A 20,284-nucleotide genomic window follows, 5' to 3' on the forward strand; every position below is an offset into this window, starting at 1 on the left:
CAGTACAAACTACAGGAACCGACTAAGGACACTGCTATCTTCTCACAGCCACCTTCTGCATTGCAGGCAGCAATCTAATTTTCAAAGTGCTTGGCAGAGGCTTAGAGGAACCAATTGTAGCTGATTATTGGGGCAAAGTTTGAGGAATCTGATCATTTACAAATTTTTTAAATCCCTTTCACCTAGTTTGTTATACAAACTGTGATCAAGTCATAACTTTGAAAAGCTTACATTGATTTTGGCAAGAAGTCTTGCGCTGCACAACTTGGCCACTGCCAAAAATGTGGTCTTACTTTATTCTGCATGAAATAAGAGCAAGGCCTGAACACAACAATGATGTTACATTTTAAGGTAATGAGCCAACCTTCATTATTTAGAAGGTGAGCAGCCGCAATACACTTAATTTAAGTCACATCTCTGTTGTCACTTAAAACACAAACTCTCTAAAGAATGTGCTGTTTTAACATCTCAACAGTATATTTTGGTGCTTTTTTGCCCATTGCCTCTTTGTGGATTGGTCTATGCCATAGACCAATTACCATAGACTCTATGGTAATGCTAAGTGGACAGAAAAGTTCAGGTAAGGGGGCAGTTGCTCGGTGAAGAACAGAGGCAGCGTTCATCACTTCACATGAGGTTAGCACAAGATTAGCCAACTGTCACTGTAGCTTGCTTGAGTCTCCAACTCACAAAAAGAAGTGAGGGATGTCATAAATATCAGTATTGTTAATTGATTATGTTAGTTGATAAGGTTAAGGTAAAATAATAATATTTATAAGTCTATAAAAAAAATATATCTTTTGGAAAACATTGTCAACATTAAAACTAGTCTGTGCACTTATAAATGTTGATTTTACGAGCTTCTCTCAGCATCTGTCAGAGCTAAAATTACTACACTGTCAGCAGGGCTGCGACGATACGCTTTTGTCCCAATTTGATTCCATTCCGATTTTTTTGTTGATTTAAATTGTGATTCTCACAATTGTTCGATATCGCTGATTTTGTAGATTAAAAACAAAAAAAATGTATAAAACTACTTTTTTTCTCTCGTCATTTTTCTTGATTTCAATTAAGTAGCCAGACCATCATTCTGCTGCTATAATGCCCAAGAAGACAAGTAAAAAGATCAATAAAAACCATAAAAATGACAAAAAATTTTATAATGGATTATTTCTATTTGTTTGAAAAAAAAAAAAAAATATTTTTAAACAAAAAAATTTTTTTCAAAATTGTGAAGCAAAATAAATCCAGATTTTCAATTTTTCGATTCGATTTTCCCACCCCTAACTGTCAGTAACGAATATTTCAGGTGACTAACATAACGTGTGAATAGACTGCTGTCCAGGTCGGGTACATTGTAGATTCTATTAGAGGAAATTTGTTAAATGAAGTTCTCATGTAAGAAATTCCCAGAAAGCAGGAAGCAGGGCTCAGACTTCTGCAGCAATGTCTGTGACCAGTGCAGAACAGAATGCAGCTTTACTTCAGATGTCTGCACCCACACACTCTGCAATGACACTGTGATTTTATTTCCTCTACATTATCATCATACAGTCGTACCATAGAGCTGGCATAAAGCAGAACCAATGGCACTGTCACATGCAGCCAACCATTAGAGCTCCAGCCTCCAGAGATAAATAACACTTTTGGTATAAATTATACCAAGATGAACCTTAGAATTGTTCTGGTCTCAAAGCCGACCTTCAATACTCCTCACACTGACCTGAAGTACCCCAAAAATGGCAGGGCGATTGTCTCTGATGTGAAGCAATTTCCTAGAGCAGTCTGTATCAGTAACCTTTTATATGATGGCAGTGGCTGTAATTTGAGTCTCACCAGCAATCCTTGATGGAAAGGTCTTATGTCCTTCAGAAGAAAAATACAAACTTATCCTTTAATATAAAAGTATATAACATTGCTTATCAGTAGATCTGATTTAGAAATGAAAGCAAATATACTGTTTTTGTTTACATGAAGTCATTAGTGCATTAGTTAATGTTTCATAACTGCATTCATGAAAGAAAAAATATGTTAAGAAATGCTTTAAATGCTTATATGAACAAATGCTGCATTATTGATTATAGAAAGATCTTTGATGGCCGCTACTCCCCTGACAGGTGGCCATATTCAGTGTGCATGAAAAGGCTGGGAATAGCAGATGTTTTTGAATAAAGCATGTTGACTCTACCATAGAGTCCTGATTTCCAGCTGGCTTCTCGCTCACAATGTCACTCAGCAGATTTCCTTGGAAACAACCCTTGGGACATCACAGTCACACAGATGTGCCTTTTTGACTGCAGAAGGTCGATATAGTATCATTTTGTGCTCTTTCATGTTTGATATTAAAGTTTCAAGTGATATTTAAATGCACACAGTGTGATCTGCCCTTCCTGTCAATCAAAAAACATTTTGCAAATATTCTACAATATTTTCTTCTCCTGATAGGAGAAAAGGTAAAATGCCATGTAGTGAATGTGTTCCCCCTGCTGGCCACTATAAATGTGGATAAACAGGCTCCACATGGAAGGGGTTAACCTTGGATAGGTTATCAGTCCATCACAAAGACCAAATAGAAACAAACAACAACAAAAAAAAAAGTCTAATTCCTCAATTTAAAATGATCAATTAATCTAACATGCATGTTTTTGTACTCCAGTGGGAAGATGGTGGACCCACACATGCAAAACAAGTCCGGGGTGGGACTTGAACCAGGAAACTCATGACCAAAAGGTGGCGGCACAAACCGGGCTCCACAAGGAAATATGCGTTCCTAACTCAGCTACAGGTCACTTTTCATACCTGAACACACATGGTCTTAATCAGGGCCTACTGTAGCTGCAACAAAGTGTTTTCAGGTCAAACAAAAAAAAAATAAAATAAAGGGAGACAGAGAGATAGAGAGAGGGAGAGTTCTAAAAAAAAAACTAAACAAAACAAAAAAAAAAAACAACAAAAAACCCAGCAAGAACCAGGTTAGATAAACGGCAAATGTCCAGTCAAAGATTTCTGGCACTGAAGTTAACCTTCAGCAGCCTGCTGTCATATGAGCTTTGTGCTTCTTTAAGACAACTTGTGCTGGTGATGGATGATGGATGACATGGTAGGATTTGGATTTCTGAGACGGGGAAAACCAAGGGTGAGCTTGTCACTCTTGTGATATATTCAGTCAGACAGCAGGAGACACACACACACACACAGACAGCCTCATCTGATCCGGCCTGACAGTTTGCTTTCCTACTACGTCCGTTCGCACAGACAACTCAGTTTGAGATACAAAGATGAGTGTTCACAGACAAACTGACACTCAGGGAGGCTTCACGCGTGTGCATATAGGAGGTAGGAAGAGGATGATGAGGGGTGAGCTCTCATGGGAAATCAGTGAACGTAAACAGAGGAGCGTTCACACTGACACCTCCTTTGTGGTTTTGCACAGAAATAGGGCTGCAAGAATGAATTTAGAAAGCTTTATATATAAAAAAAAAAAAGTATTATGGAAACAATCAAGTTAAAATATATAGAATGATAATATTCAGATTCCAGAGTAATAAATTTCTGATAAGTGCATCAAGTCTGTGAGATTAAACAGAGAGATTTGAAGTCAGTGACACAAAACTAACCTGCAAAAGCACATATTCAATTCTGATTTATTTTTTGCACAGTTATAACTTTCTTCTTTAGTTAGTGAATGTGAAACTGCCTGCCGTGGACTGGGTGGGTCTTGTGGTGGTGGCCTCTGTAGTCATGCTTAGTGTCCCGGTTGCTTCCTCGTAGTCCGCTGAGCCTGGTGTTGGGGTTTAACGTTTGCCTGAGGGGTTGGATGAGAGTGTTTTATATGTTTTACCTATGTGAGTGTGTAAAAACGCGAATGCCTGTGTTCAACTTTGGGCAAATTTTATGTTTTTGTATGTGAAGGAGTGTTTTTAACTTTGTTTTAGCTTTGCTTTTTATTCTGTAGAGCACTTTGTGCTACTTTGTATGAAAAGTGCTATAGAAAAAAACTTTGTTTTATTGATTGACTGATAAGGTTTGCACAGACATACAACTGGAACATGAAGCCCATATAACCAAAAGAAATAAAACACACACGTTAACCATTTCATGCATTGTGGCCATAATGTGGACGACTATTTACAAGCTTTTTTTCTCGCATATTTATGAATGAGGATGGTATTTTTGTAAATAAACCACTCCAGTGGATGTTAGTGAGTCATCCAATACGTTTCCACTCACTGGAGAATAAATAAATATATGATATAATTGAACATAATGTAATTTTGCAAGTTTGCCTTTGTGATAAATAGGGAAAGAAAATGATACTATATATATTATAGAAGATTTATATAACATAATTATTGTAATATAATTATTTATATATATAATATAATTATTTATATAATATAATTATGATTATATATTGTTTTATAAATATTTTATAAAATAGAGTAAAATAAATCATAAATCATGGTAAATTCTAAATATCACTAATAAACATAAAAAGTATTATTGCATATGGTAAAATACTGTATTTAAAAAAAATGTTGCATTGTATTTTATTAATTCATGCATGAAAGGGTTACTTTGCTAAAAAAAAAAAAAAAAAAAAAAAAAAAAAAATGTGCAAAACTAAAACTACATTGCCAAGATGTTTGAGTTGCAGTTCGAATTCTCCTTTTCCAGCAAACACAGGACCTGAGGCTAGTTCAAAAGTTCAGACCTGTCCTGTATGAAGGTCCGGTGTGCTGAACCAGGGGTAAGACAGTTGCATCAGCAGCTGGCTTGTTTTAAAGAATAGGTATGGAGTTATACAACACACAGCCTGCACTAATAATCCATCAAGCTTCAGGGACAGAGAGGCAGAGTGCACTTTGTCTCTGGATATATGTTCATTTGTGTGTAAGAGGGAGAAAGACAGAGGCTCTTACACAACATCTCAGTATAGCCATTATCCAGACTAACCCTCCTTTCCCATTTCCTCCCATCAAGGGAGCTTAGCTAGACAGGATTACAACCAATTACAGCCCTCCCCACAGAGCACAGGAACAAGGCTTGAGAATTATCTATTTATTGTGTATGACCCACCAGATAGAGGATGGTCATTTAACATTTAATCAACTACACGAGTTGAAGAATCAAAACTCAGCAATTCAGACAACAAATTTATAGACAAGATGTGACGTTATTACCCCCTGAATCCACATGAAGCTTTTTTTTTCCATTACTACCTTTTTTATAATAAAGACAATAAAAAGAAATATGAATGTATAATTAAAAACACCATTAATGCAGCAGCAGCTAACAAAATGATTTAGCTAATCCTGCATTGCTGTCTTCGTGGCTTCTAACAGCAGTCATGCAGAAACAACAAGTCTTGAAACAGGCTGGCATGAAAACCACAATTATTTTCCATTTCCAACGAAGAAAGGTGAGTATGAAATCCAGCGCTCATATGCATATCTTAGATTATCAGTTATATTTAGAAAAGAGTCTATTTGTGAAATATCAGACGATGAAGCAGGTTTAAACTGTTGGAAATGATTCTGCTTCCAGTAAATGATGAGGATGTTTTGTAACTCAAGCATAAAGGCAACAAAGATTCACTGAGCAGTGTTCAGATGAAGGGTCCGAATATGACTCTTATCATCCTATTTTGCCTCTTTGATGTGAAGCAGACATGACCATCTATCTTCAGCATGTCATCTCTTCCAGTCGGTTCCTTTATCCTTCCTCTTCCTCCTCCTCCACTTTCACAACTCTTTTATCTCCACTGCTGCTTTCTATCCTCTTTTAAATCCTCCTCTTCATCTTTAGTCTGCTTCAGTCTTTATTGTTTTCTTTCCAAAAGATACCGTCATTATGTCTGTGGCAGCTGTAGCTGATGGCTAGTGTAGCTGCTGTAAACTAGGCCAGGCGCTGCAGCGAAGGCCTGGATGTTTAGAGTCATCCTCCTATATCTGTATTCCAATAGTAAGGTGTGATGATACTGAGGTGAAGCGCTGCTTAAGCTGCTATAGTCACAGAGAGCTCATGCCACGTCACCTAAAGCTTTCAGAAAAAGGAGTCATGTATGTGCAGAGACAGGAGGTGTGCATGGTCACAACCCTGCCTGGCTCCCTGTGCCACCCCACAGCAGCGCTCCATTCCTGCCACACAGATATGGCAGGATGGATGGACTGTCTGTTTTCCCACTGTTGCCCATCTGCTCTACCTTTCACTGCCTCATTCATCTTACTTACACTCTGGTTGGTGGACTGATCCACACATTTAAACATTGTCTGAGGCAGTGACATGAAACACAGAGCTGCATGCTTTAAAAACAACTATACAGATGTCTTGAAACATACTGACAAGGACAAAAAGGCAAGAAAAACTTACCATAGGCTTCTGGCCTTGGAGAATGTTTTATCCACGCTGTAAAAAAGAAAAAAATATTGCACTTTATTTTATTTCCTTGCACTCTTATGTTGTTGTTTTTTTGTAAAAACCTTAAATAGAAATAGATGTGATTAAGTAAACTGCTTACAAACTCAAACATTTCAGCAACAGTGCTGGCACATGACTGAATCCTACATTCAGTTATAGTTTTCACTCTTGTCTGCCTGTTAGTTGACTCATAAATAAGTGAAAGTGCAGAGGGATGGGTGACCACTTCTTCTTCTTACAAAAAGTTCACTGAAACGAGAGAAGGCAGTTATGCAGCGACCTGGGTTATCCTGAAATAACTCCTGCCATCTGTTGTAGTAGCATTTCCAAGGATGAAAGGATGATTACCGCCAGATTTTTTTTCTTCCTTCCTTTTTTTCTTGTGACGAAACCAATCTTATGTCGGTTTGAAGCCTTGCTATGAGGCTCATTATTCACTGTCAGTCAAGAATAAACTGTCATCTGTTCCCAAATCTCAACTTAAATCTTATCTCGCTGATTGCTTTTTAGACCCTTCACGGCCTCTCCCAGATATATCTCCTCTCAGGATCACATATGCCCGGATGCATGTTGAGATTCTCAGGCAGAGGTCGTTTGACTGTTCCTGAAGGAGACAGAACATTTGAAGTTGGGGCTTGGAGGCTCTTAAGTGATCTGCCTGAAAAAATCAGGTCAGATGACACAGTGTCCTCCTTCAAGCCCATACTTTTATCAGTATTGCTATCAGAGAGCCTGTCCTATTTTGACTTTATTTTCACTTTCCTTCGAACAGTCTTTTCTGTGTTGGTCATCATCTGTGAGTTTTGTTTTTTTTTAAAATATATTTCTTCTCCAGCTGTCTGTACAAAACTGATGTCACACCATACAGAGAAAGCAAAAATAAAATGGATAAAATATATCTTAACTAAGATTTTAAATGCAATAAATTATAAACTATGTTTTGAAGGGTTGGGGTTAGTTATAATAGGCATGCTGAAGGATTTCATTCTTGGCCCCTGCATAAAAAAAAAGAAAAGAAAAATCTGTGGATTCTCTAACATATTTAGTTTTTGATTAAATTTTTTTTAACTATATTTCCCCAGTATTTCACAGAGTGTACTTTCCCTAACATCAATTAGTTTAGCTTTTCCAAACCTATATTTTCTTACACTTTTGTGCAATTACCAACACATCCAGGTGAAAAAGACCAAGTGGATCCAGCTCAACTCAGTTCTGCCTGACATGGCCTGAATTATACCAGTCACAGTCAAAAACCTAGAAAACCCTTGTGCTCTCTGGGGGGCCCAGGCTGTAAACCACAAAATTAGTTAATGGTGGAGGAATAACAAAAAAATGTAGCTAAATGTTTTAAAGCTCTTTTCAGGCTACTATTGCTGCTGTTCCAGCTTTTTACAAACTCATTCCTGATATTAATTTAAAAATATACAATTAGCAAAATATAAAATAAAATTAACTTAAAAACAGAATGTTTTATACATTTGATTTCATTGTCTTTTTATCCTTTTTTCATCTTTTTTTACTCTTTTGGAAACAAACTGTTAAATTTGACATGCTGAATGTTTGATCTTGGTGCCTTTGTGACGTATTTTCTACCATAAATTTTGATAAATCAGCATCTTCGTAGCTTTTGGATCCCTTCTTCAAGTCTTGCAGACTTTCAATGTTTTCTTCTTTAAACACACTAAACTCAAATTAAAGACTTAAAAGTGGAACTGTGAATAGCTTGTCAAACATCCATTTAATCAGGTGTGTTGCAGCAGGGAAACATCTAATACCTGTTGGATTGTGGGTCTTGGGGAGAGCTGAGGCTGCAATGGGAACGTCTTAGCTAAGAATGTAGTGATCTGTTTTCACCAACAGATGGCACTGTGTTCACAGTAGAAGCTGCTCTCTTCTTGAAGAACCAGACTTTATTAATTAAGTCAAAAGCTTTTTCATGCCAATACTGCTGGCAAAATATTACGTTTATGATATTTCATAGCTCCTAAGATAACTGACAACAGCAATGTGGTTATTAGATGGCTGCAGTTCTGCCTCTTGTGTTACCCTGCAGAGATGACACAAGGACGTAATGCATTTCTGGAATCACCACCGAACAGTGTAAAATGTAGATGAAGCAGAAAAAACACGAGCTTCCAGGTTGATTTTATGTTTCTCTGGCTGTAGATTCTGTCCCCTGTCCAGCTTCCCTCAAGCCAAAGCTGGGTCTGGGTCTGCTGCCACCCGTGTCTCTCCGCAGAGCTCTAACTCCTCTTTCTGAGAACATGATTAGTCTGCATGACACAGCAACACCCAAAGGATCAGACGATTTTGGATCAAGAGCAGACACTTGTTGTATTAGACACATGAATACAAATTAGACTATTTCATTGTAGCTTTCTCATGAATCTGTACAGAGATTGTTTGGTTTCTTTGTTTGTTTCACCATTTTGACTATGACATTTTGTTAGTCGGTTGTGTGAACACACAACTGCTTCTTCACCCAAAAATAACAGCTAATGAATGTAAAAAAAAAAAAAGCTTAATCAGCCACATAAATGTATTTCTAAACAATGACATTTCGACCAAACAGTGGTGCTGGTAGCAAGTTATCAATATCATTGGTTTGCATCATCAATATCATTAGTTATTACTATTTATCGTGAAGGTTATATGTAGATTTGTACATCATTTCAAAATAACTTATCCAACAGATTGTTTTGTTAAAATAAAGAAAAAAAATGAAGAAAAAAAACAGGTCAGATTGCTGCTGTTGCTGCAAGAAAAGTCAGGGGATCTTTGATGCAGCATTCAACCTGAAGGGACAATAAACATCTTTATGAAATTTCATGACAATCTACCAAATAGTTGTGAAAATATGTCACTGTGGACCAAAAGAAATGGAGCGAGAGTCATCCCAAGAATGATGCCACTGGCAAGGTCTGAAATCATGAGCTCAAACATCCAGTCAGGGCAACAAAAAGAGCATTCATTTTGCCTTCATCCATTCAAAACATGGCAAAATTTCACTGAGAAGAAGTTCCCAAAGAGGAGAAATTAAAACCAAAAGTAGAGCAGTGACTACTTCTTCTTTAGCTGAGAGAATTTTACAAAAGACAAATGAAAGCCAAAAGCTTCCTTCTTCTGAGAAAACCGTGTTAGTAGGAGGAAACAGGCCCTGGGGGGAGATTTGTTTTTTCATTGCACTGATTTAACTGACTTGTATCGTTACAGTAGGTTGTCGCCTGCTTCCCCTCAGCACAGAAAATCACTCATCATTTTCAGCCTCAGGCCTCTGTGTGACACATAATGACACTCACATGGAATTTGTGGTGTTGTTCTATCACAAATCTACCACCAGTGAGGTTTTCACCGAGCACGACAGACACATGTGTGTGTGCAGATAAATCAGGGCTCCACCTTAAGTGGAATGCATATTAATCCCTGGGAGAGTGCCAAAATAGTTCTGGGCGTTTGGCTTTGCTGTTGCCAAGCTGGATATGAGGAGGGAAAAGCTGTTTTCATATGAATCACAAAGAAAACATTTTCTAAACCTCATCCTGTGCCACTCACCCATTCTCAGCTTTCATGGAATTCCCATAAAATGAAATCAACCTGGGTGTGTTGAGATTATTAGATAAAAGTTGCAAACTGTAACAGGAGCAGTTCAGGAAATTTGAAATAAAATGCAGCCTGGCTAAACAGACGAACATCCAACAGACGCCCAACAGCTGACACTTGCTATGAGCGTCCTGAGACAGAAGAAGAATCTAATGGTAAAGGAATTACCATTGTTACAAATCAACTTTTTCTTGTAGCTCAGCTGAAACAGCACAAATAACCCACTTGTTCAGACCTTTGCTATGAACTAAAGAAATCACTTTTAAAAAAAGTAGCCAATCCAATCCACTTTCTTCATAAAGTACATTTTTAAAAACAAAATGTCGCCAAAGTGCTGCACAAAGTCGGATATCACAAAATAAAAATAAAATGAAATAATATTGTTGTTAAAATAATAAAAACAGGTAAAACAATTAAAAATAAATAAATACCCAATAAAATAATTAAAAGGAAAAATAAAACAAAAACAACTCATACAGTGTTAAAAGCCAAAAAATAAAAGTAGGCCCTAAAGGTGGAGTATGTAAAATTTTCAATATTTAAAAAAAAAAATTAACCAATAAAATAACTACAATCATCATTAGATAGTTTTTTGAACATGTAGGTTCCAGTCTGTCCATATTAGATGTGTCATTAAATTACAAGTTTAATTAATGACAAATGACAAAAAGTATGTTTTTATTACTGGTAGGCAAACATTTAAGAAGGGTCTTTGTCATTAATTAAACTTATAATTTAATAACACATCAAATATGGACAGACTGGAACCTACATTTTTTTTTTTTAAAAAACTATCTAATTATGATTGTAGTTATTTTTTTAGTTTTTTTTTTTTTTAAATATTGAAAATCTTACATACTCCACCTTTAAAGCACTCCACCGTGGGAGCAGCTCGGACATAGCCAGACTTAATTCATGTCCTCCCTTTTTAATCTTAAATTCATCCAAGCCTTATGTAAAGCTTTACAGGTGTCAATAAACAAAATGCATTCAGAATTAATATGATTAATATACCTTATTTTTAGTCTTGCAACAGTTACAGCAAGTGAGAAGAAGAGGAAATAATCCTTTTCTTCAAATGACATTCTTTCCAGCACAGATTTTCTAAAGAATTGACTGGAGCAACAAGAAGTAGAGGCGCTCACAGCTGTTTGACTAAATCTCCACCTTTGCAGCGAGACAAAGAATAATCTAGACTCTGACTAGGTGTATTTTCTCGTATTTTCTACTGAATCTGTGATGTATGGGTCAGGTTTTACGTACTTACATTTTGCTGTGAAAACTGTGTGAAAGGTTGATTATTTAAAGTCTGATTAACTAGCATCTTTCAGAAAGTTAAAGCTCAAATCAGGTATTGTTTTTATGCTTTTTCTAAGCTCTCAGCTAGCTACTGACCAGAGAGTTGTTACCATGGAAACAAACATCTGTGAGGGATAAGCAGGCTCAAGACAGGTCTCAGAAACCCACGACGGTGTCAGCAGCAGCGGTGACTCTTAACATGGAGTTAATTCAACTTAATCTGACTTTAACTATAGCTTGCAACTCCCTCCTCATCCCACTAAACTTTTAAACATTTTTTTCATCCTTAAAGGCCTGTAGTATTTATCAAGCCAGCAACACTGCTCACAGCAAGTAGGTCAGCAGACAGGGAAGAAGAGTCGGTCTGAAGAAAATCCAGCTTAAAGCCAACAAGTTTGTTATTCAGACACAAATCTGCTTCAGAAACATGTTCGTGAAGTAATATCTGAAATTCATGAAGCGCCATAAATTTAGTATAATCCATACCAAAATAACTCTTGCCAAATGATCTCCTAAATGTGGCCGTATTAATATCCTGACAGTTGTTTAATAAAGCATCCCAGTAATTTGTGTTTTAATTGTCAAATGTATTCTCTCAACCCATCAAACAGATGCTGAATGTCAGCGAGGCTGGAAAACTACCTTCACACATCACTGTTCTGCAGGAAATAGTATTCTGTACTACTACCTAAATGCCTTTTAGATTAAAGCCATTTGCATGATCTGATGCAGTGAAACTAATACTACAAGAGGAACATGATCTTTGAGAACACGCCTCTCACAGAAACGGTTCTTCCTCCCTAAAACTGCAATAAACTCAGCTGGAGTGTAGGTCAGTGTTACACCCAGTTCAGCAAGCAGGCGCTGGGAACTTCTGAAGTCCTCTGACAGCTGGAACTCAATCCTTTGTAAGCAAAGTACATATGAAGAGGTTGTGTATCTTACCTGGAGTTTACTGAATAACACCTACAATCTGGTGGGAAATAACCTGCTTAAACAATCAGCTGCTAAACATAATTCTGCAAAAACTATACTTTATTTAAACACTTCCATCTAATGCTACACAATATTTTTGTCCATTTCTTACTTTTAAGAGGAAAATTTAACCAATTTTATGATATAATGAACTTTCAGAATTCAGAAAGTTGTCAAAAGCATTTCCAATTCTTTTGAACTGGGATATTGTCCAGTCACATCTCAGTTGGAGAGGTTATTAATTGTTTCGGTCAAGGGTCACCAACTGGGCTACCATCCTGCACGTGTTAGATATTAAGATGCTGGATCGCCGGGTCATTAACAGGTCTGAGCAGAACTTGACAACAAGCTTCTGGAGAACCATTTCATGTAAATCAGGTGTGTTGCTGCAGAAGAGTTGGTGAGCCCTGGTTTAGAAGACGCAACACAAATAAAAGGTAAACTTAGATGAGAAATCCCCCCAAAAATAGGAAAAAGGAAAAATAAAGAAAGATAACAGACTGGTTGATCAATTGTTTCCTCTCTACTAAATTTTAATCCCTCGGTTTTATCTCTTAATGCTGCGTATTTAAGTACTTCAAACTGTCTCCACCTCCAGCTGGAACAGCAGCAGGATGATAATGCTTTAGTTTTCATAATCTGATCTCATCCAGTAATTTTAGTCAAATGAACAAATGAGTTTGTTTAGTTTAATACTTTAAGAACATTTTGATGCTTATGCTTGTGGACTTAAACATAAATAGGATTTTTTTTTAAGCAGTAGGCTACTTATCATGTCACAAAGCCCTGTTGGTAGTTTTACTTAAGTTAAACATCTAAATACTTGTTCCCCTGGAACTGGTTTAAAATGGTATACACTTTGTTAGGTCCACCTTGCTAAAACTGGGTTGGATCCTGGGTTTCTCTTCAGAACCACCTTATTTCTTGGTGGCATCGATTCAGCAATTATCCAAGGAAAAAGCAGTAATGATAGAAGAGATGGACATATTCAGCAACCATACTCAGGGATGGTTTGAGGCTGGGATTAAGGGGCTCAAAGTGCACCAAGAAAAAATCCCCTACACTCTCACACCAGCAGCAGTCTGAACTGTTGTTACAAGACAGGAAGGATCCATACTTTCATGTTGCTTACGCCGAATTTTAACCCTAATATCTGAACATTGCAGCTAAAATCAAATCCAGGCAACAATTTTCCAGTCATCTGTTGTCCAGTTTTAGTGAGTCTGTGTGAATTGTGACTTCCGTTTCCTTTTCTCAGCTTTCCCACTTTTCTTCTTCTGCTGTTGTTGACCATTTGCTTCAAGGTTGCATCTATTGTGTGTTCAGATGTGGTATTTTGCATACCTTGGTTCTAATGAGAGGTTATTCTAGATCTAAATACTGAACAACATTAAGTTTTAACTAAACGTAAAAGCCAATAGATATCCTGTTGGGAGTGATATTGACATGTGGATCAACAGAGTTCACCAGAGTCACACACTGCAAAAACTCAGCTTTAAAAAACAAGAAAAAAATGTACAAAAATGAAGTAAATGTTGCTTAAAATAAGATAAATTATCTGTCAACAGAACAAAAAAAAATTGGTTGGCAAGACTTCCCAAAACAAGTAAAAATACTCTTAAAACAAGAGGAATTCTCTGGCATAAAAACTAAGAATTATCTTACCTTTAAAAAAAATAAGCATATGTGTACTCAATTTAAGATTTTTAATCTTACTTAGATTTCAGTTTTTTACAGTGCAGATGTTTACAAAAACCATAAAGATTAGTCAAAACTTTATGATAATTCATTCTAAATGTTAAGATTTTTCAGCCTGGATCAATTTTCAAATACCCTCAAATGAGCATCATATTCACTTATTTTTCCTCAGACGGCGTAAGGAAAACCTGACGGTGTCTGGTTCTCGCTAAAACTAGTTATAATGTATGTGTTGGATTGGTTTTGGTTAAGGCATGTGACCTCCATTTCTTATTGATGCTTCATAAAGCAGCATAAGTCATAAGGCCACATGAAAATATATTGTAGTAATGCGCATTTGTTTCATGCTTTTGCCATACTACTGCTTCGTGTACACGTGTCACCACTAATCACTAAGGTTCTCAATCATTTAGCTGTACAGGTCACTTAAAAAGACAATAGCTCTATTCTTTTTTCTTCACACTAACACACACATTCTTACTTGTGATATATTCTTTTATCCTGCGCAGCCTCTATCCTTCTGAATAAATTCAACAGTAGATCACACAGAGGGACTCCCAAGCCATTTATCACCGAACAATTTCCTCATAAATAACACTGAGGGTAAAAGAAACATTGCCCAACAATGGTGAACGTGACCAGATCTGAACAGCAGACTGTGTCTCAGCCCCCGTGTGGGCTGAATGACACTGTGTCAATGGGCTCATTCAGCCCACATATAAAGCATATAGGGGCTGAATGTCCTCATTTAGCTACAGTACAGTTAGATACAGTGCATATAAATACACACACACTAGTACCACAACTGTGCTTTCTGCTATAGGTGCTGCGATTTTAATCACGTGTCATCAAACAAAACACATGATGGGGTTATTTATAGTGGTGCAATGATAATTTTTTTATGCTGTGATGATATAATATCTTTGACAGAGCTGACTGCTGAGTTTGGAAGTGATTTCTCGCTAATGTCATATTTGTATACGTGAAACTAAAGACAAGCAACATTATTCCAGATCTGCAAAGTCTTTGGTCTAGACTCAGTGATTGTGACGGATGTACTTCATGTTCCGTTTCAGCTGCATGCATAGAGATCTCTAACTGCACTAAGGAAGTAAAGATATAACTATTACTGCTCTGCTAACCCGCTCCAGTCTGTCAGATTTAAGATATTGTGTTGGTCCTTGTGTGGAAGCTTGTAGAATCAGTGGTTCCTGTTAAAATACTGTAGTAATAGCATGGTGTCCTTTGCTGTGCCATCACACCTTTCTGAGAATAAAATTTTTAATGTATAGTAAATGTGAAACATTTTATTACAGAAACACCTTTTTTCTAGGTGACCCACTTATAATGAGGCTGTTAACGCCAGTTCTGTGCCTTGGTTGGTCATATTCTGTTGTATTTGTACATTATTATCACAACACTAGATAAGTATGTTAAGTTTAAAAGTATGCGCTTTTGGCTCATTTAGAGGGAACTGACTCTGATTAGTCACATTCCTGGACCTAAAAGTGTCCTGGATCACTCAGGGGCAAAGATACCCACACTCACAAGTTTGGTCTTCAGTCCAGCACAACCATTGTCACAACAGCAGTATTTCACCATGATTAATAAACTTTTCTTTTCTCTTTTCCATGACAAATAAAAAAGGCACTGTGGAAAATGCAGAAAAGACACTCAAGCCGATTATACAGCTGAAAAAATTGACAAGAGTAAACATCCGGTTGAGTTTTGCTGCAGAGAAACCACAAGACAGATCCTGAGCTGGCTTTTTTTAGTTGGTGTACGGAAATTAAAAATAACTCATTCGCTCACCTGTTGTGTGTTGTGTCGCTTGGCTCTATTGAAAAAGTTGCCATTCTGAGGATTTATGGACATGAACAGAATAAAATAATTCCTCCATTTGCTCAATGCAGGAGGTTGGAGCTGAAAAACATTTATACACTCCATACATTTACTTTAGTGCTCTGAATCACAGCTAACAGGAAGTAATACAAATTACAACGGCAGTGTGTTCTTCCAGGTTTGGTTATTTATCAGTGATTGAAATGTAAGTTATTGCAGGTATTTTTCTGACTCAGGTGAAGCTTCACTTCACCACTCAGGTCCCATTTCAGACTCATATACACTCTTTTTAAATCAAGAATAATAACTCAGGGTTAAGTTTGTGGTGAAGTTTATCTATAATATTTCCTAAATAAACCAAAGAGACAGCAGTCACTGTTCCATGTCTGTGAATGACACTTAAGTTACCCTGTTATAACCATAGACTGTACATAGAGATGAATGTAGCCTCCGTGACGTCACCCATAGGTTTCTGAAGAGCTGAACTGAAGCTCGGTGGGCGGTTCCTACCATCACCATCTTGGCAGGGGCATGCGTGTCGTCTTGCCCGGAAAATACAAATATGGTGGATATCATGGTGGATGATTGACATCTAGCGAACTCCGAGCTGCCTGTAGCTAAGAGCTGACCAAGCTAACCCGGAGATAACAGGAGATAACCAGCTAATGGAGGTAAGTGGGCTAAAGCTAAGTCACGTTGTTAACCAGCTAAAAACCGTGGTTGTTCTAAGTTCTTCTTACTTGAAGAGTGAGGTTGTGTACCTGTCAATCATAAGGACACGCCCCTAAATATGCCAAACATCGAGATTAAATTAATTTTAAACGGGCGAGTTAGAAAAAAATTCACTCCCCCCGCAGTTGTCATGAAGGTAAACCTGACCTATTTAACCTAAAATGGATTTTTGTACCAGGCTGTAAACATGTTTATTTCTGCTGTGAAGTTGGTCTTTTTAACATGGGAGTCTATGGGGATTTGCTCTGTTTTGCAGCCCCTAGTGGATGAAGGGGGAACTGCAGTTTTATGCACTTCCACATAGGCTTCACTTTTTTTCCATCTTTCTTATACAGTCTATGGTTATAACAAACAGCTATTTAAAGTTTGATAACTGTATTATGACTTCTGCATATAGTTTTTACACAAACTTATTATTTTCTCTAATCAAAACAAAAATAAATAAAAGATTAGAGAAACAGTCCGCAGCAGATAACTGTCTCGAGCTACTCCAGCGCCTTCCTTCCTTATTGTTTCCTGCAGATGGCTTGCTGTTGTGAATATGAATGTGAATGTGAATGTCAGAGTAAATATGCAAGGTAGACCTATTGCATAGGAACTGAAGAGCTCTTTGGTTGGCCTGCATCTCCTGTTTGTTTTGCCACTGCTCTTAGCAAGGTACTTGAATGTGCTCCTGGTCTAAAGTAGGACTGCTTTGTAGTGTAATCGTCTTTAATCATGCAAACATTTGCCTTTGTCAAACTAATGAAAATCTAGGTGCTGTCTTATTTTTGTTTGAGAAATGATGCTCAAAGCAATAAGCCTTGGACAGTCTGTCATAAAAAAACAAAGGCTGTGCATTCGTTCAAACAGCACAAGGTGTGGAAAATAAACTGTCTTTCTCAAAGAGGCACATTTAATTCCTAAAAGCACAACACGACATCAGTTATCTGTGTTTTGGAACCACAAACTCCACTAAAATTGGTTAAGATGGGAAAAAACTCACTGCGAATCTTGAACATGTTTATGCAGTGTTGTTATGGATCACAGATTTCCTTTCACACCGTAAAAAAAAAGGTTTACAAAGTGTGTGGTCTTGTTTACATGAGAAGGAGCCATTTTCACATCAGGTGACCAGAGAATACCAATTACAATCTAGACCTTCTCTGATTTCAAAACAATGTCTATTTTTCCACTCAGCTGTTTTTGAACGGGACTGACAAGCATTCTTCCAGTTTTTCTATGGGATACTACAACATAGAGGATCATTGTTCAGGCTTCCTAAAGGTCATTTCACGGAGGCTGCTGGCAGAGGATTCACCTCATTTAGCAGCTCATAGCTGTTTGTCATGATTCAGAAGTTATGGGAAAAAGCATAAGACAAACACACAGAGGTGCAGTTTGTCTTGTGTGACAAACTGGTCCTGGAATGCATACTTAAAAAAAACAATAAAAAGTTATTAAATTTAATAGTGTTAGATTAGTCTGTGGCCAAACTTCAGTCTATGAGAGTTTCTAGCTGAAAACTAATTGTGTGACAACATAATGTAACAACCTGAACATATTAAAAAAAACAAAACCTAATGCCTAAGAGCTCAGATTATTGTGAGCATCTGTGTAAAAAAATGTTTTAAAAAACACAGATTTGCAGAGAGTACATATCATTTACATTCCTTTCAGTGAATGCCAACAGGATGCAGGGGTAATATAGATCACCTGCTGATGGATCAGACTGACATATCAAAATGTCAAGTCTGATGCCTTTCTGGGCCACTGCTAAACAGAAAAACAACAGTTTGCTTTATAATTGAAGATGATCTACTTACCTGTCATCAAACAGGTAAGTAAAAGACCTAATGCACCATTTTTTAACATGTTCTAATAAAAATAGTCTCTTTGAGAGAACATTCTTCCACCATGCACTGCTTTCCCCACATTGTGGAGTATTACTGGTTGAGAGAAAATGTCTCATGTGGAGAATCTTTACTTTGAAACATTACGTCAAACACCAAAGCAATGTATTTATTTCACAACCACATATATATGCCAATCACCAGAATGCAGATGATTGGTGATGAACCAGATGAACCAGTCTGAAGTGGCTTCTGCTCATATATGAGATTAATATCCCCATCTCTCTTAAAGTTTGACGGGTTCATCAGCTTTCAGAATGATCTGAGGGCTTGTATTAAGTCATGAAAAAGGGTAGCTACATTTAAGTTTTAATGCTATAAAAAATGCATTGTAATGAGACGCATCAAGGGGAACAGTTAATCATTACACATTTCAATCCTTACAGGTGAATTGTAGTTCAATCCAACCTTGAGGCAATAACAGTTTCTAACATCCACAGAATTTAAGTGGGTAAGGACTTTAACAGCAGCTGCCTGTTTACATGCAACCATGCAGATTTTCTGTATGAGACGCTATAAAAAGCTCAAGTACTACCTCGAGGAAAGACTGTAAGACAGGCTGCAGGACATGATGCAAAAAGTGAGTTATAAAAATGTAGGTTCTTGCTTCCCATGCATTAGGTATCAGAGATGAAACCAGCAACTTCTACACAATGATTTTTGGGTTGATATCATCCCTTCATGCACTCGCATGTATCTGGATATCAAAATACAATGAAAAGCAATGTTTGATGCTGCTACAAGGATCTGCATACACACTTGGCTGCATTGAATTGTGTGGAAACGTAACTGTAACTTATACAATGTCATAAAACAGATGCTGGTAGGTTATCTGAATCCAGTCTAGTCCATCGCACAATGACATTTTCATTCTTACATGCATTCTCTTTGCAAGAGGTCAGAAAATTTTTAGGCTGCATGTGTGAAAACAACAGCTCAAGTCAGCTGTAAGTGTCTCTGCTAGTTGTTAATTAACTGTCGCCCATATTTCAAGATTTTCTTGAGGCTACACTCAACACGGACACACACCACTTTCAGTGTCAGGGATGCAAATGCACTTGGACTCCGGTTTACCTTTGCACTATTTAAGAATTTGGTTACTGCCTGTAATTCTCCATATTTAACATTTGAAGCTTGTTACAAAAAAAATATACACACAACCGAACAGCAGGCTATCTGTATTTCTTTATATATAAAGTCATGAATCAAAGATCAACAGCTGTTCATACTACACATGTACAAAGCACATGTCTGCATTCACATGCAGGAGAACGTATACTTTCCTGATACCTAAACTTTACCTAGTTTCACCTTTGATTTTGTCACTTTGTCATAAATGCCTCTTCATCTGATACCTGAACACTGATACCATGATCTTTGATGAATCATTACTAAACAGCAACAATATACTCATCCTGATCAATTTAGAGATGAATCCTGTTAAGTTCTACTCAACAGTTCTAGTTTGCAATCGAAATATACTAAAATGTCAAGTAGAAACATTTGATTAAATGTGTTTTTGTTATACAGAAATGAAGTCATTCCAGCATCAAAGCAGCACAAATATGTCAACACACACAAGGAATCTGCATTGTCATCAAACCCGATGCCAGAAACAGAATCTCAGAATGTCATGCGTCTAATCACACCTGTGATCTGTGAAATAATGAATGAGCTTTTTCGTTCTTACCCCCCATAGGCTCCAAAAGTGAAACTCCTCTTTCTCTGCGGCATACTGGCTAATGGACAGCAGTGAGCCCGTCAACTCACCGCTGAGTGGAGCCAGCCCTTGTGTCACTTGCGCTGACTGAGCGTGTTTGTGTTCG

The 20,284-nt window shown here is 37.3% G+C and overlaps 1 protein-coding gene across 1 annotated transcript in view; it reads right to left on the reverse strand.

Annotated features, from left to right (window-relative positions):
- The window catches only part of LOC306754777 (rap1 GTPase-activating protein 1-like), a 47,773-nt gene extending 27,489 nt beyond the window's left edge, over nucleotides 1-20,284 (reverse strand). Inside the window, exons 1-2 of the mRNA XM_079238858.1 lie at nucleotides 20,149-20,284; nucleotides 6,373-6,408 (exon numbers count right to left, since the gene is read on the reverse strand). Of these exons, the coding sequence (XP_079094984.1) occupies nucleotides 6,373-6,408; nucleotides 20,149-20,192 (80 nt within the window). The 5' untranslated portion in view covers nucleotides 20,193-20,284. The remainder of the gene's footprint in view (nucleotides 1-6,372; nucleotides 6,409-20,148) is intronic.

The sequence above is a fragment of the Telmatherina bonti genome, assembly GCF_933228915.1.
Source record: "Telmatherina bonti genome assembly, chromosome: 4".
Lineage (NCBI taxonomy): Eukaryota > Metazoa > Chordata > Actinopteri > Atheriniformes > Telmatherinidae > Telmatherina > Telmatherina bonti.